General features: G+C 34.6%; 1 protein-coding gene across 4 annotated transcripts in view; it reads left to right on the top strand.

Annotated features, from left to right (window-relative positions):
- The window catches only part of usp19 (ubiquitin specific peptidase 19), a 30,858-nt gene that overhangs the window by 3,520 nt on the left and 13,652 nt on the right, over positions 1 to 13,686 (top strand). For 2 of the 4 annotated variants that reach the window (XM_056449837.1, XM_056449835.1), the window contains exons 3-16: positions 2,710 to 2,841; positions 3,401 to 3,537; positions 3,863 to 4,366; positions 4,448 to 4,760; positions 6,472 to 6,628; positions 6,707 to 6,778; positions 6,864 to 6,979; positions 8,403 to 8,620; positions 10,145 to 10,337; positions 10,415 to 10,548; positions 10,636 to 10,794; positions 12,080 to 12,190; positions 12,685 to 12,795; positions 12,888 to 12,989. In XM_056449837.1, coding sequence (XP_056305812.1) covers positions 2,710 to 2,841; positions 3,401 to 3,537; positions 3,863 to 4,366; positions 4,448 to 4,760; positions 6,472 to 6,628; positions 6,707 to 6,778; positions 6,864 to 6,979; positions 8,403 to 8,620; positions 10,145 to 10,337; positions 10,415 to 10,548; positions 10,636 to 10,794; positions 12,080 to 12,190; positions 12,685 to 12,795; positions 12,888 to 12,989 — 2,459 coding nt within the window. Of the gene's footprint in view, positions 1 to 2,709; positions 2,842 to 3,400; positions 3,538 to 3,862; positions 4,367 to 4,447; positions 4,761 to 6,471; positions 6,629 to 6,706; positions 6,779 to 6,863; positions 6,980 to 8,396; positions 8,621 to 10,144; positions 10,338 to 10,414; positions 10,549 to 10,635; positions 10,795 to 12,079; positions 12,191 to 12,684; positions 12,796 to 12,887; positions 12,990 to 13,686 lie in introns of all 4 variants that reach the window. The other 2 variants (XM_056449836.1, XM_056449834.1) reach the window with 1 other exon arrangement.

The following is a 13,686-nucleotide window of genomic DNA, read 5'->3' as shown; positions in this document are numbered from 1 at the left end:
ATGCTGTTTTATACACCAATGATATTGTTCCTTTGTGCTATTGTCAAATTAATTGTGGTAATCTCTATATTTACTGTTATCATCCTTGGTGTGAACCTGACCAGTTGACCAGGCTACAGAGGGATCATTTAGGGTTGTCACAATTATTAAGCCATCTGATCATGTATATTTGATTAGAAAAAAACAAGTTGTAATAAATGTCATTGGTAGTTTGGTTATTCTATTATTTTTTTACATTGTAATTTATATTCAAAATCTCATCCCTTAATCTTTTGTTAACAAAGACACCAACTAGGGCTGTGCGATTTGAGGAAAATTTCTAAATGAGATTTGATTTGTGATTAAATTTTGTAGTCAAGCTTCAGCTAAATAATCTGTATCGTAGCTTCTTACTGTTTAAATGCAGTGAGTGTTCATTTAAAAAAGCAACTGAAAAGATATAACTTAAACATTTATTGACATTAGTTTTTAAATATTCAGAAATGAAACACTCATTTTCTCTAGAGCAAGCAGTAAACACAAATGAAATGACCTTACCTTTCTGGAAACAAGTTGAACTCAAAATAGGGAGGTAGTATAGCTTATTATACAAACAAAAAAAAAGAATAATTATAAAATTATTATTATAAAATTATTATTATAAAAAACTTTGCTGTTGCTTGCTACTACATTAAGTGTCACTGGCAATACTTTCAGTTGACTTTTTAGCAAGACACTCCTCATATCACCTCAAAGCCTGTGATGCTTTTTTAGGTGCTGGTTGTCGTATTTCATCGTGCTGTGGCAACAATTCTACGACAGCTCCCACAAATTACCTGTTTTTGTTCGGTGTCTGTGACTTGGAAACTAAAATATTTCCATACTACCGAATTCCGATGTCCTGTTTTTCTTTGATATTTGCCTATTACTGCTTCTGAAGCAGCAAACGGCGTCATCCCACTTGTCTGCGCTTTTGTTTATTTATTTATTTAATTTAATTTTTATTGTTGGCGTTCCGCATAGTTTGGTTGCACAATTCTGATTGGGCAGAACGAAAGTGTGCTCACTCAATTGGCTAGTAAGAGTATCAGATGAAAAATCACTAACAAAGCAATTTCGAATCATTGCAAATGACGAAAGAATAATTCATCATGTCTCAATGAAGTTTAGAGCACATATTTGATGCATAAGAAGTTAAAATGCACCTGGAAATCCAATACTTCTTACTAAAAGGAAATAGGCCTATAAACCACGTTAATTTAAACATTTAATACGTTAAGTTGTATTATAAAATTTTTGAGTTAAATAGAATTAGTTTTTTTAATTTCTCTAATATATCCAGCTAACTTTAATTGAACTTGCAATATTGTTGAAAACACAGAAATTTCAGTTCTAATATGTAAAAAGACTTCATTTCTAATATGTCCTCTGCTTGTAAACTTGTAAACAAACACTTTTGATCGGTTCATGAGATCGGCCAGATTAGCAAGTACCGATCGAGTCATGAAATGAAAATATCGGTTGATACCAATCACTGGCCGATTGATCGGAGCATCCCTATTTATTACGCATTAATTTTTACACTTGATTCAGTTGCTGTATGAAATCCTGAAATGTCAAACCTATGGTCGCAAAAAAAAAAACCCTGTTTATTTACTTGATGTCTTTTTGTTTTAGTTTATATGTCACATTGGTTTTTTTGTTCATCTCAAAAATCTGAGACAATTGACACAATACATAATCATAAAATTTAATTTTACTGAACATGAAATTACATTTTGGGTCTTAACAGTTTGTCAAAACACCATTTAAACACTGACTTCAATATTCCTTTTAGAGAAAACCATTCTTAAACCTACATTCACCTCATCAGAAAGAGCTTTCAGTTTGCAATAGCTGATGCAACTGTTAGCTGGCAAACGTTCATGAGCGTATTGTTTGTTTAGCGTCCGTGTGCCAGCCTGTTTCTAAGGCTGTGCCCGGTCTGCTGAGCATGTTTTGCTTCTGCAGTGCTGAAGTGCTGTAATCTAAGCCTCTGAGTCTCGGCTTCAATGAAGAAGGGCTTTGTCAAGGTCAGTGGAGTGGCTCTACCCGACACATGCATGAGAAGACTTCACTCACGCTCCTTTTTATTTACACGATGCCCTCATTGGCCTCTCCACATGCATTCGATACGAGTGCGCTATTGTCTTTCTCTCGTCAAAGTGTTGCGTTTCATCTCTGCAAGAGCAGTGCACCACCCCTGCGCGAACAGTAGGATTCTATCTATGTAGTGCTGATTCCCCATCCTGCAAAGACGCCTCATGGGATACTGGTGGAGAGGAGATGACATCACGTGGAATAAAAGCCCAGCTGTGGGGCGTTGCAGTTTGGTGGTGACCTTTTAGATCTGTGTGTCACAGTGAGTGAGAGAGAGAGAGAGTAAAGTGACGGGACTAGCTGTCACTTGACCCTGCAGCCCGATCCTTCGAGATAAACACACTCTCTTTCTTTCTCAGTCTTTCCTGATCTCTAACATGCACCTGCATTGAATTCAATAGCAGAGAAGTTTGAAATCGAAAGCAGCTTTGCTTTCTGCTATGATCGGCTGAAGGTTTTTGTGGTGTTATCATGAAATCAGGTTTGTCGTGGAAGGATGGAAAAAATAAGGCTAATTGTATTCATTGTTATTAGTGTGTTACTGTATTTGAGACCAATGTAATCACTACGGATGTTCTTTTCTATGTGTAGATTTGTTTCTGGACTGGAAGCAGAATGCGTACGAGGTGATCGTGAGGCTGAACTGTGGAGGTGCTGGGGTGCAGAGAGTAGAAGATATTGAGTATGACTTTTCAAATTCTGCCTGCCACATCCGGCTGCCAGGTAAGGTCATGGTGTGTGCTTGTGTCTCTTTTTTGGCTTTGTCATTAATCAAATGTTTGGGCCGGATTTGATTGAAATAAATATTTTAATTATTTTTTTCATTAAAGGGATATTTCACACAAAACTGAAAATTCTATCATCATTTACTCACTCTTCACTCGTTTTAAATCTGTTTGACTTTTTTCTTCTGTAAACGCAACTATTAAATTCCATAGTATTTGTGTTTCCTGCTATAGAAGTCAGCGTCTACAGGTTTTCAGCTTTCTTGATAATATCTTCTGTAGTTTTCAACTGAAAAAAGAAGCTCATAAAGGTTTGAAAGCACACAAGGATGAGAAAATGGAGTTCATTTAAATTAAGTGAACTGTCCCTTTAATGCTGTTCTTTTTAACTTTTTGTTCCATTTTAAATTGCTGTAAAATTTGACAGAATTACTGTTTTCACTGTATTTTTGATCGAATGATACAGGATTGGTGAACTAGACAATTATAAAAAATAAAAAAAACAACCACAACGTTTGAATAGTAGAGTATGACCTGTGATCTTCCTGTTTTTTTAGATGGGCGTGAATGGAGCTGTCATCTTCATGAAGAGATTGAAGCCTCCTGCAGTAAATTGAATTATAAGGAGAAATCGAATGTCCTGCAGCTTGTCTTGCACAAGAAGATCCCCCTCAACACCTGGCCCGCCTATGCTGTAAGAACACCTGCTCACTGTCAGTCTCCTGTTGTCTACGTCCTCAAACTCTTTTTAAAAATAAAATCTCTCTCTTAAAAAAAATTAGTTTTTTGCCAAGCTAAATGGATTTCTGTTGGGCTGACACAGCTGTCATTTCTTACACAGAAATTCTGCAGCATTTTAAAAATGAATCATTACTAATTCGTTATTAACTAATTAAATTCTTTATTGTTTAGATGTTCTTTTTTTTCCAATCTGCATGCAGCTTTGAGTGTTCATGAATGTTTTCCTAGTCAGAGGTCCTTCAACTAAGCTTTATTTATTTTTAATTCCCCTATCGAAGAAGAAAAAGTCGGAACCAGTGGATATTCTTCAAAAGAATGGAAGCAACAGCTACCAGTCAAGCACAGGGCGGTCTGAAAAATCTAGCGAAGCCATTGAGAAAACGCCCCCAGTGAGCTCTGCTGAGCAGAAACGAGGTAAACCTGACCGAGGGCTGAAACGAGGGATGAAAAGCAAGCAGGTGCACGTCACTGAGAGCACAGGAGAAAAAACGCCAGAGATTAAATCAAGCGATAAAGCAGACCTGATCAATGAGCCCAGTGCAAAGCGCACCACACGGCCCTCTAAAAACACAAAGGAGCCCCCGCTGGCTCCCTGCTTGGGAAACGAGTCGAAGTCCAAAGCAGCAGTTAATGGCAAGACGCACACATCAGCGGTTAACAGTGGTGCCTCTTCATCAAGCAATGCAAAAGACAACAGGGCTCAGCTGCAGGGCAAACCTCAAGGATGCCAGGCATTGCTAAAAGAAAAAGGGATTGACAGGAAGCCAAAGAGCAATGCTCAGGTGAGACTAATAATAATAACCTGCAAATAAAATTATGAAAAAAAGTCTCTGAAATCCTGTTTGTCTTGGTGTTGTTTATAGGTTGGATCAGGTGAAAGCAAGAGTGTCTCAGTGTGTGAGCCGCAGGTGTTGCAGAAAGACTGTTCTTTTTCTCCTGTGAAAACATGCACTGATAAAATAGCGTCCGATGAGCCAAAAAACAGAAAGGAGGAAACAAAGACACAGGCTGAAGCCCACATCCCTAAAATGCTTCCTTCTCATGACTTGGGATCTGGAGAGCCTGCTTCAACAGACTCCAAAACAGAGGAGTCTCCGCAGAAGACCCACACAGAGGAGAAGAGGGACAAGTCCAAGGAGGAGCCACAAGTAGCGAGCCAAGAGGAGGATACGGAAGGTCAGTTAAAGGCATAGTTCATCCCAAAAAGACTAGCTCCCACCCAAATGTCATTTCAAACCCGTAAGTAGGCCCACACGGAATGTGCACATGCAGAAATCTGCAGATTTTTAGCCCATCATTGCGTTATTTTTATTTACTTGTGCAAATTTATATTTATTCAGTTTTATAATAATTTCTGTCATATTGTTGACTAATATGAAAATATTCCTATGATTTGTTTACAATACAGTTTGTAAAGTAATATTTACTGTCTTTTAGTTGGTATATTAGATGAGATACTTACTTTGTTTACCAAATAAGTGGGTTAATTGGGTTTGTATTGTAAACATTAAATAAAATTTAGAAAGGTATTATTTTTTTATTTCTTATAGTAAGTTTTTATTAACGATACTCCCAAACGCAGATTTTTCAGTAAATTCTGTGCAGAAATAGAAAAAAAATCTGCAGTCTGCAGATTCCGTCTGGCACTACCTCTCAGAAATTGTTTGTTTTTGGAGCACAAATAAAAATATTAGAAGAGTGAACCTCATTAGTTTTTGTATGGCAAACAAGCATGCGTGTGCTACCAAGAGCAAATATGAGCGCTCTAAGCTTTGTTTGTTGATCAAAGTTCATATGTAAATAACCACTTAATTCATATGGATTTTTTTTTTTTTCATTACAAATTTTGGAATAATTTTTGAATGTGTTAGACACTGTATTGTATTGAGGTTGAGTAAATGAGAACACTTGGCATCTGCTATATATTATATATATATATATATATATATATATATATATATATATATATATATATATATATATATATATATATAATATAGCAGATGCCAAGTGTTCTTAAGTGTTTTATATATATATATATATATATATATATATATATATATATATATATATATATATATATATATATATATATATATATATATATATATATATATATATATATATATATATATATATAATATAGCAGATGCCAAGTGTTCTCATTTACTCAACCTCAATACAATATTTTTTTAAATATATATTTATATATATATATATTTTTATATATATATATATATATATATATATATATATATATATATATATATATATATATATATATATATATATATAAATATTTATTTATATATATATATATATATATATATATATATATATATATATATATATATATATATATATATATAAATAAATGTAGTACATTAGTTTAAATATGTATTTTTGTCTTAGCAAGGGCATGATAAATGTATCGAAAATGACAGTAAAGACATTTATGCAAAACATTTCAGCAAATGTTTTTGATGCTTTAAAATCTTTAGAACACTTCACCGAAAAATACTGAAAGAAAACATAAAAATAATTTGCTTTAAATGCTTTAAACAGTAGTTAGTCTTCAAAAATATTTGACTGCACAAGCCTATTTAGCATTAAAAAAATCTTTCATAAGCAGCAAAGAAGTATCAGCATATTAGAATAAATTACTGTCATAAAATGAAATGCATTTAATTAAATAAACTAATAAGTGAAAATATTTAAATGTAAAACGCATTTTAAAAAAGTGTAATAATTTTAGACCTATTGTTTTTATAGTTGTTTTTATTGTTAGTATTTGATCATTTAAATTAATTGGAGACTTGAATCTAAATATTTGAATGTAAATGTATGTGCTTTACAGATGTTTTCTCATGACTTAATGTATTTTAAGGTCCGGAGCCAATGGTGGACTTGAAGTGTGTAAAGAATGACTCGTATGAGAAGGGAACAGATCTGATGGTTGTGAATGTCTACATGAAAGAAATCTGCCGGCAGACGTCCAGGGTGCTGTTCAGGGAACAAGACTTCACTCTTATCTTCCAGACCAGGTGAGAAACTCTTCTCCACACACAGGTTTGCAAAAGTTTAACTCTTACATTTTCACTCATTAATGCTTCTGTCCACAGTGATCCCAACTTTTTGCGCCTTCATCCGGATTGTGGACCAAACACTGTCTTTAAATGGCAGGTTAAACTCAGGTAAGCTTTTCAGATGGCCATCCTAATCTGATTATCTCTGTGCCTTAATGGGTTTCATCATTGATCCTGTTTGCCAATGTTTCAGGAATCTAATTCAGCCCGATCAGTCCAACTACGCCTTCACTCCGTCCCGTATCGACATCACCCTGAAGAAGAGACACAGTCAGCGCTGGGGGGGTCTGGAGGCCCCTGCCACACAAGGTCTGCTGCTTGGATTCTGTTTGCTTCTGAGCAGTCTTTTATCAATACAAACACACAATCATGTTGTGTACATCATTTTTGATAACCTTGCCCTCATGGATAGTCGGTTCATTAGGTGTGTAACAATACAGACTTCTCACGGTTTGGTTTTAGAGTCACGGTTTCCGTACACTTTGGTACATGGTATGTTCAGATATCTAATCAGACATAACACTACTTACTAGAGTTAAAATTATTAGTCATCCTTTTTCTTTTTTTCCCTTCCTGACTGATGTTTAAGGAATTTTTCACTACAATTGAAATAGAAATATATTTAATCAGAAAATTATTAAAAAGAATACTACAATAATGATTTTTTAAACTATTAACAAAAAAATTCAATCAGTCAGAAATCCCCTAATACAGGTCTTATAATTACAGTGGAAGAAGTAGTACTGTTTTTGTTTACATGTTGAAATTAGGGCACCTAATGAGGAATGTGACTACAGGGAGTGATCCAGTAACTTAATATGAGCGTGAGAGAGGATCAAGCCAAATGTGCCAATGTGTTCTTGTGTCAATGCCAGCCTGCTGACCCAAACTGCTGCTCTACACAGCCTCAATCTTTTAATTAAATATTTCATCTATTGCTTTGAGTTTGCTATTGTGTTGTTCCTCATAATTATTTTTAAAGAATAAAAGGATTGTCTAGCTCTACACAAACTGATTCTACATATTTATGTCAGATTCAGTTGTGAATGAGAGAGAATTTATTTTCTATATTTTAAGTTTGTCTGACTGATTCCTTTTTTATTATTAATAATCAAATAAAAAACATCACTGTATCTTGATTCAGGTAGCATTTTTAAATTAACTGTCTGGTTAAATATATTTCAATTGTAGCATATGAAGTGCATGAAAGATGAGGTCAAATATTGTACAAACATTTCAAAATGGTAATAATATTTTGTAATTTGAGTGGTACTGGTAGGTTTCTGCTGGAAATATGAGTGTTGCTGTTCATCTATGCCCCATTACTTTGTGTCTTTATACATGCAAAATGTATAAGCAAATTTGCAATCTTCAGATTTAATAACCATACATTTAACCAACATTTTCACTCAGTTGGTCAGACCAAAAGTGGCAGATGTTATGCTATTTTTTTAAGATTGCATTAGCTAGTAAAAAAGTAACATGCTGTGATTGACAGCCACACAGCAGAACATTAGATTAATTCACCATTAAGCCACACAGACACTCTACACATATAGAGTGTAATTCTGCAAATAACTGCAAGTGCACATTTCAAACAGACTCCTGCTTTAAATCAGATATGCTGCTGTTTAAAATTTTAAGGTCATCAAATGCATTGACTTGCTGTAAAGGCATATAATATAACTTTTAGCTGCTAACCACAAGCTCTTTTGTTCTGTTTAAGGTGCAGTGGGGGGCGCCAAGGTTGCCGTGGCCTCCAGCCCTTCTACGCTTGAAAAGAGTCAGCCAGGAAGCAGCCAGCATGCACTTCCTGCAAAAGAAGAACCACGGGTTGGAGAGGAGAAACCCAAACCCCCTAGAGCCCCAGAGGACTCTGGTTTGGATGCTGTGACCCCACGCTCAGTCTCCGAACATGTGTCCCTTAAACAAGAACCTGCGGTTGCCATGGTAATACTGCATGCATCGCCTGTTTGTCACATATCTTGAGCCAATACTGTTCTCAGGACCATCCACTTGTAAAGTTTTAGATGTATGCAATACTCTTTTCAGGTCCAACTATACATACACACAAATATATATATATACACACAGTTGAAGTCAAAATTATTAGCCCCCAATTTATGTTTAATGGAAAGAAGATTGTTTCAACACATTTCTAAACATAATAGTTTTAATAACTCATTTCTAATCACTGATTAATTTTATGTTTGCCATGATGACAGTAAATAATATTTTACTAGATATTTTTCAAGACACTTCTATACAGCTTAAAGTGACATTTAAAGGCTTAATTAGGTTAACTAGGCAGGTTATGGTAATTAGGCAAGTTATTGTATAACGACTATCAAGAAAAATATATAGCTTAAAGGGGCTAATAATTTTGACCTTAAAATGGGTTTTAAAAAATTAAAAACTGCTTTTATTCTAACTAAAATAAAACAAAAGACTTTCTCCAGAAGAAAAAAATATTGTTAGACAAACTGAAAATGTCCTTGCTCTGTTAAACATAATTTGGGAAATATTTTAAAAAGCCAAAGCTAATAATTCTGACTTCAACTGTGTGTGTGGGTGTGTATGTGTGTGTGTATATATATATATGTGTGTGTGTATATATATATATATATATATATATATATATATATATATATATATATATATATATATATATATATATATATATATATATATATATATATATCCTTTTTTAAATATTTTCCAAATAGTGTTTAACAGAGCAAGGAAATTTTCACAGTATGGCTGATAATATTTTTTCTTGTGGAAAAAGTCTTTGTTTTATTTCAGCTAGAATAATATTATTGACCTAATAATATTTGAACAAACCATTGTTATACGGTAACTAGACATATTACCCTAACCTGCCTAGTTAAGCCTTTAAATGTTATTTTAAGCTGTATAAAAGTGTCTTGAAACATATCTAGTAAAATATTATTTACTGTCATCATGGCAACGATAAAATAAACCAGTTATTAGAAATGAGTTATCGAAACTATTGTCTTTAGAAATGTGCTGAAAAAAAATTCTCTCCGCTAAACAGAAATTGGGGAAAAAATAAACAGAAAATATATATATCTCAAAGGTAAAAATATATATTGGAAAGTGTCTGGTGCATATTGAGAGGAAAGAGTCTTTCCCACAGGTGGTTTGTCCAGCCCACTCACTTGCGTGAATCTCAGAATCCATTTATGACCACTGTTTAGTCATATCACATATTAAAGCAAATTTTTACTACAGTCTCTGAACTTGCTACAGATAGCGACTGGTGTCTGATCTTCTGAGATTAGACATGAGTATAAACATTACATTCATGATTTTTAGTAGTATCTCAGCACAATGTGAACGTAAATGTAGAAACGTTTACTGTTCTCTTATGGCATCTGATAGAGCATTTGCACCCAGAAACTGAAGAAATGAATGAGTTCTTATTAGGCTTCTTATGCCAACTGTCCACAGCCCAAACCTACCTGCATGGTGCAACCCATGACCCACACTCCTCCCGTAGGCAATGAGAGAGCAGAAGAGGTGGAGGAGAAGAAAGTATGTCACCCCGGCTTCACTGGACTGGTCAATCTGGGAAACACTTGCTTTATGAACAGTGTGATCCAGTCCCTATCCAACACACGGGAGCTCAGGGATTATTTCCACGGTCCGTTACATTTTCTACAAAATATTAAATTTTTTCATATGCCTATGTGTCCTAACCAGGTATGTGTGTGTTTTCAGATCGGGGGTTTGAGTCCGAGATTAATTGTAATAACCCATTGGGCACGGGTGGACGGCTAGCTATTGGCTTTGCTGTTCTGCTACGGGCGCTGTGGAAGGGCACTCATCATGCTTTTCAACCCTCCAAATTAAAGGTATTTTCAGATTGTTCTCATATACTGTATCTTAAAGTTATGTTGATTACACATAATGAATGGGTATTTCTTCAATTCTCTTCCTAGGCTATAGTTGCCAGTAAAGCCAGTCAGTTTACAGGTTATGCGCAGCATGATGCTCAGGAGTTTATGGCTTTCTTGCTGGATGGGCTTCATGAAGACCTGAACCGCATCCAAAACAAACCATACACAGAGACCGTGGACTCAGACGGCCGTCAGGATGAAGTGAGCTTTTTAAAAAATATTACAAACAATTACATAAGAAAAAAAGATTTTTAAATTGTATACATTTTTTCGGTAACAATTTACAACAAGGTTGACGCGCACCTCTCAAAAAATGTAACTACATGGCGCAACGACGCGTAACGCAAGCTCTGTGATTGGTTTGCTTGGTGGGTGGGACTGCGCGAGTCCGTTGGAGCGAGTGTTTACAAGTGTCGAGTCCCGTGAAGGAGCTCCAGATGGAAAGTTTTGTTTTGTGTTTATCTTATGCTTAAAGTGGTTGCACGTGTGCCGGTTCCTGCCTCAAAATGAGCGAGTTTGAACCACTTGTAGCGTTCAGAAAAAAACAAAACACAAGCGAAGAAACTCGACACCAAGGAACATAAACAGCGCGCAGAAGTATGAATGCACAGCTACGCGTGTTGCATGTGCCATGGGTCACACCGATCAATTGACGCAGAAGTGTAAACCAGGCTTCAGAAAGCAATCCTGACATGCAGTGAACGCGCAGTGATGTTTGAAGGCGTCAGACACGGAGCAGAAACGCTCTTTTTCATTAATAATATAATAACATTAATACTGAAACGGTTAAGGTGTTTTAGAATGACCAAAACAACATTTCAGGTGTTTTACATTGACTTAGCCTGCTGGTTTGTCCATTCACACACATTTTTATCATCACATAATCTCTTATAACAAATTCACATGTTCTTTTTTTAATGCGCATACTGGTATTTGTTTGGTAAAACGTGTTTCCATCACAGTTTATGCGCATCTTTTCTTATCGAATAAAAAGTTAATCCTACTCAGTCATGCGCATATGTTTTTATGCGCATTTTCAAAATTGATGCACATTTTGGCTTTTCCATCAACAGTTTTTTTTTTTCTTATCCAAAATGTGCAAAAAAAGGTGGATGAAAACTAAGCTAATGATATACATCTTTTTTTATGTTAGTTGATGGAAATAAAGTTGTTCATTGTTAGTTCATGTTAACTCATTATTAACTGATGTTAACAAGCATTAATATGGATAGTACATTTTGAACTATGATTAATAAATACTACACAAGTATTGTTCATTATTAGTCATGTTAATAAATGCATTAACATAATCTAAAGAAAACCTTATTGTAAAGTGTATAATTAAATATTTTGTATTCAGTTACAAACAACCATGATATTCTTTTATTTTTATTATTATTATTATTATTAAACAAAATCAGCTGTCTTGTGAAATCGTTTTTTCCATGATAATACATTTGCTGAATATTGTTTGTGCGTTTGGTAGGTTGTTGCAGAAGAGGCATGGCAGAGGCATAAAATGAGGAACGATTCCTTCATTGTTGACCTCTTTCAGGGCCAGTACAAGTCAAAGCTGGTGTGCCCAATGTGCTCTAAGGTAATTCATGTCAAAATGAGCTACAGTATGATTCTAATTTAGATTCCCATTCAGATATTTGGAGTCTTTTGCGCTCATTGAGGCTACTATGATTAAAAAATTATGCTCAGGAAATGCTTATTATGAATGTTGTAAACAATTTTGCTGAATAATGTTATCATTTTTGAAACAATGATGCATTTCCCTTCAGTAGGGTAAATGTTAAAGAGAACTATTAATTTGAAATGGAAATTTTAAAATGTCTTTATTGAAGAATAAAAACAACAATAAAAATATTTCTGTCTGAAAGTAGATATTAAGTAATGACCCCAAACTTTAGAACAGTTCTAATTTAAGAAGGTATAAAAACTGTCTACTGTTTCCATGCTTGGGTCCTGCTTTAAATCATGTACAAGGATTATTACTTTTTCAAAATGTTTGGAAGATAATTAGGATTTTTCACTCTCTTTTAGAAATGAGCTTATATTTATTTTCTTATCTTTTCTTTTTTTCAGGTCTCCATAACCTTTGATCCATTCTTGTACTTGCCAGTCCCTCTACCTCAGAAGCAGAAGGTGCTGACTGTTTTCTATTTTGCTAAAGAGCCTCACAAGAAACCAGTCAAGGTATAAACATCACAGCTTTCTGAAGTGCCCAAGAAAGCTTTATTTGCATAGACATTTTTGTTTATTAATGGTGAATGTTATTTGTTGTGTAGTTCTTGGTCAGTGTGAGTAAAGAGAGCTCGAGCACGGCTGAAGTACTGGAGTCAATATCTCGCAGCGTGAGGATCAAACCAGAGAACCTGAGGCTGACAGAGGTATGATGATTCTGCTCTGAGTGGGGTTCTGTATTTGCCATTTAAAAGAAAAGGAAAATGTAAGAAAAAGTGGACCCTCTACTACACCAATATCATTGTCTCTGGTTTTGCTGTTTAAGGTCACAGATGTGGTGGAACTAATAGTGGAGGACTGAAAAATAGACGTTTGATATTGTGAAGCATCTATATTATGACATTAATTGTCTTGACACTATAAAACACAAAACAAAAAACATTATTCGACACCCATTGTCATTGACAAATTATTATGACATGTCAACATGATCTGTCAACCAAATAGTGCCAAGACTGGGCCACTATCTTGTAGACTAATCCAGGCTTTATATTCCAGAGTTACTTCTGTAGTTCAGCTAACATAAACAATCACTTACGTAATACATTTGCAACATTTAGGGTTGAAGTTCATAATAAATGTTTATAGTGTAGACACAAATTTTTTTCTATGCTTATTTTTCTGTTCTAAATACTATGAAAAATAAAATGTATGTTTTTTTGAACATTTGTTTGAAAGGTTACTTTTTTAAAAGCGTCATTTAATTTCAATACAATATGCAATGCAATAGAGTACTTTTTCCTGTAACATTAAAGGGATAGTTCATCCAAATATTTTATATTTACTCTCGAGTGGTTCCAGACCTTTGAGTTTCGTTTTTCTGTTGAACACAAAAGAAGATAT

The sequence above is a fragment of the Danio aesculapii genome, chromosome 23 (genome assembly GCF_903798145.1).
Source record: "Danio aesculapii chromosome 23, fDanAes4.1, whole genome shotgun sequence".
Lineage (NCBI taxonomy): Eukaryota > Metazoa > Chordata > Actinopteri > Cypriniformes > Danionidae > Danio > Danio aesculapii.
The sequence above is the reverse complement of the archived record's forward strand: the minus strand, read 5'-3'. Positions and strand labels throughout refer to the sequence as shown.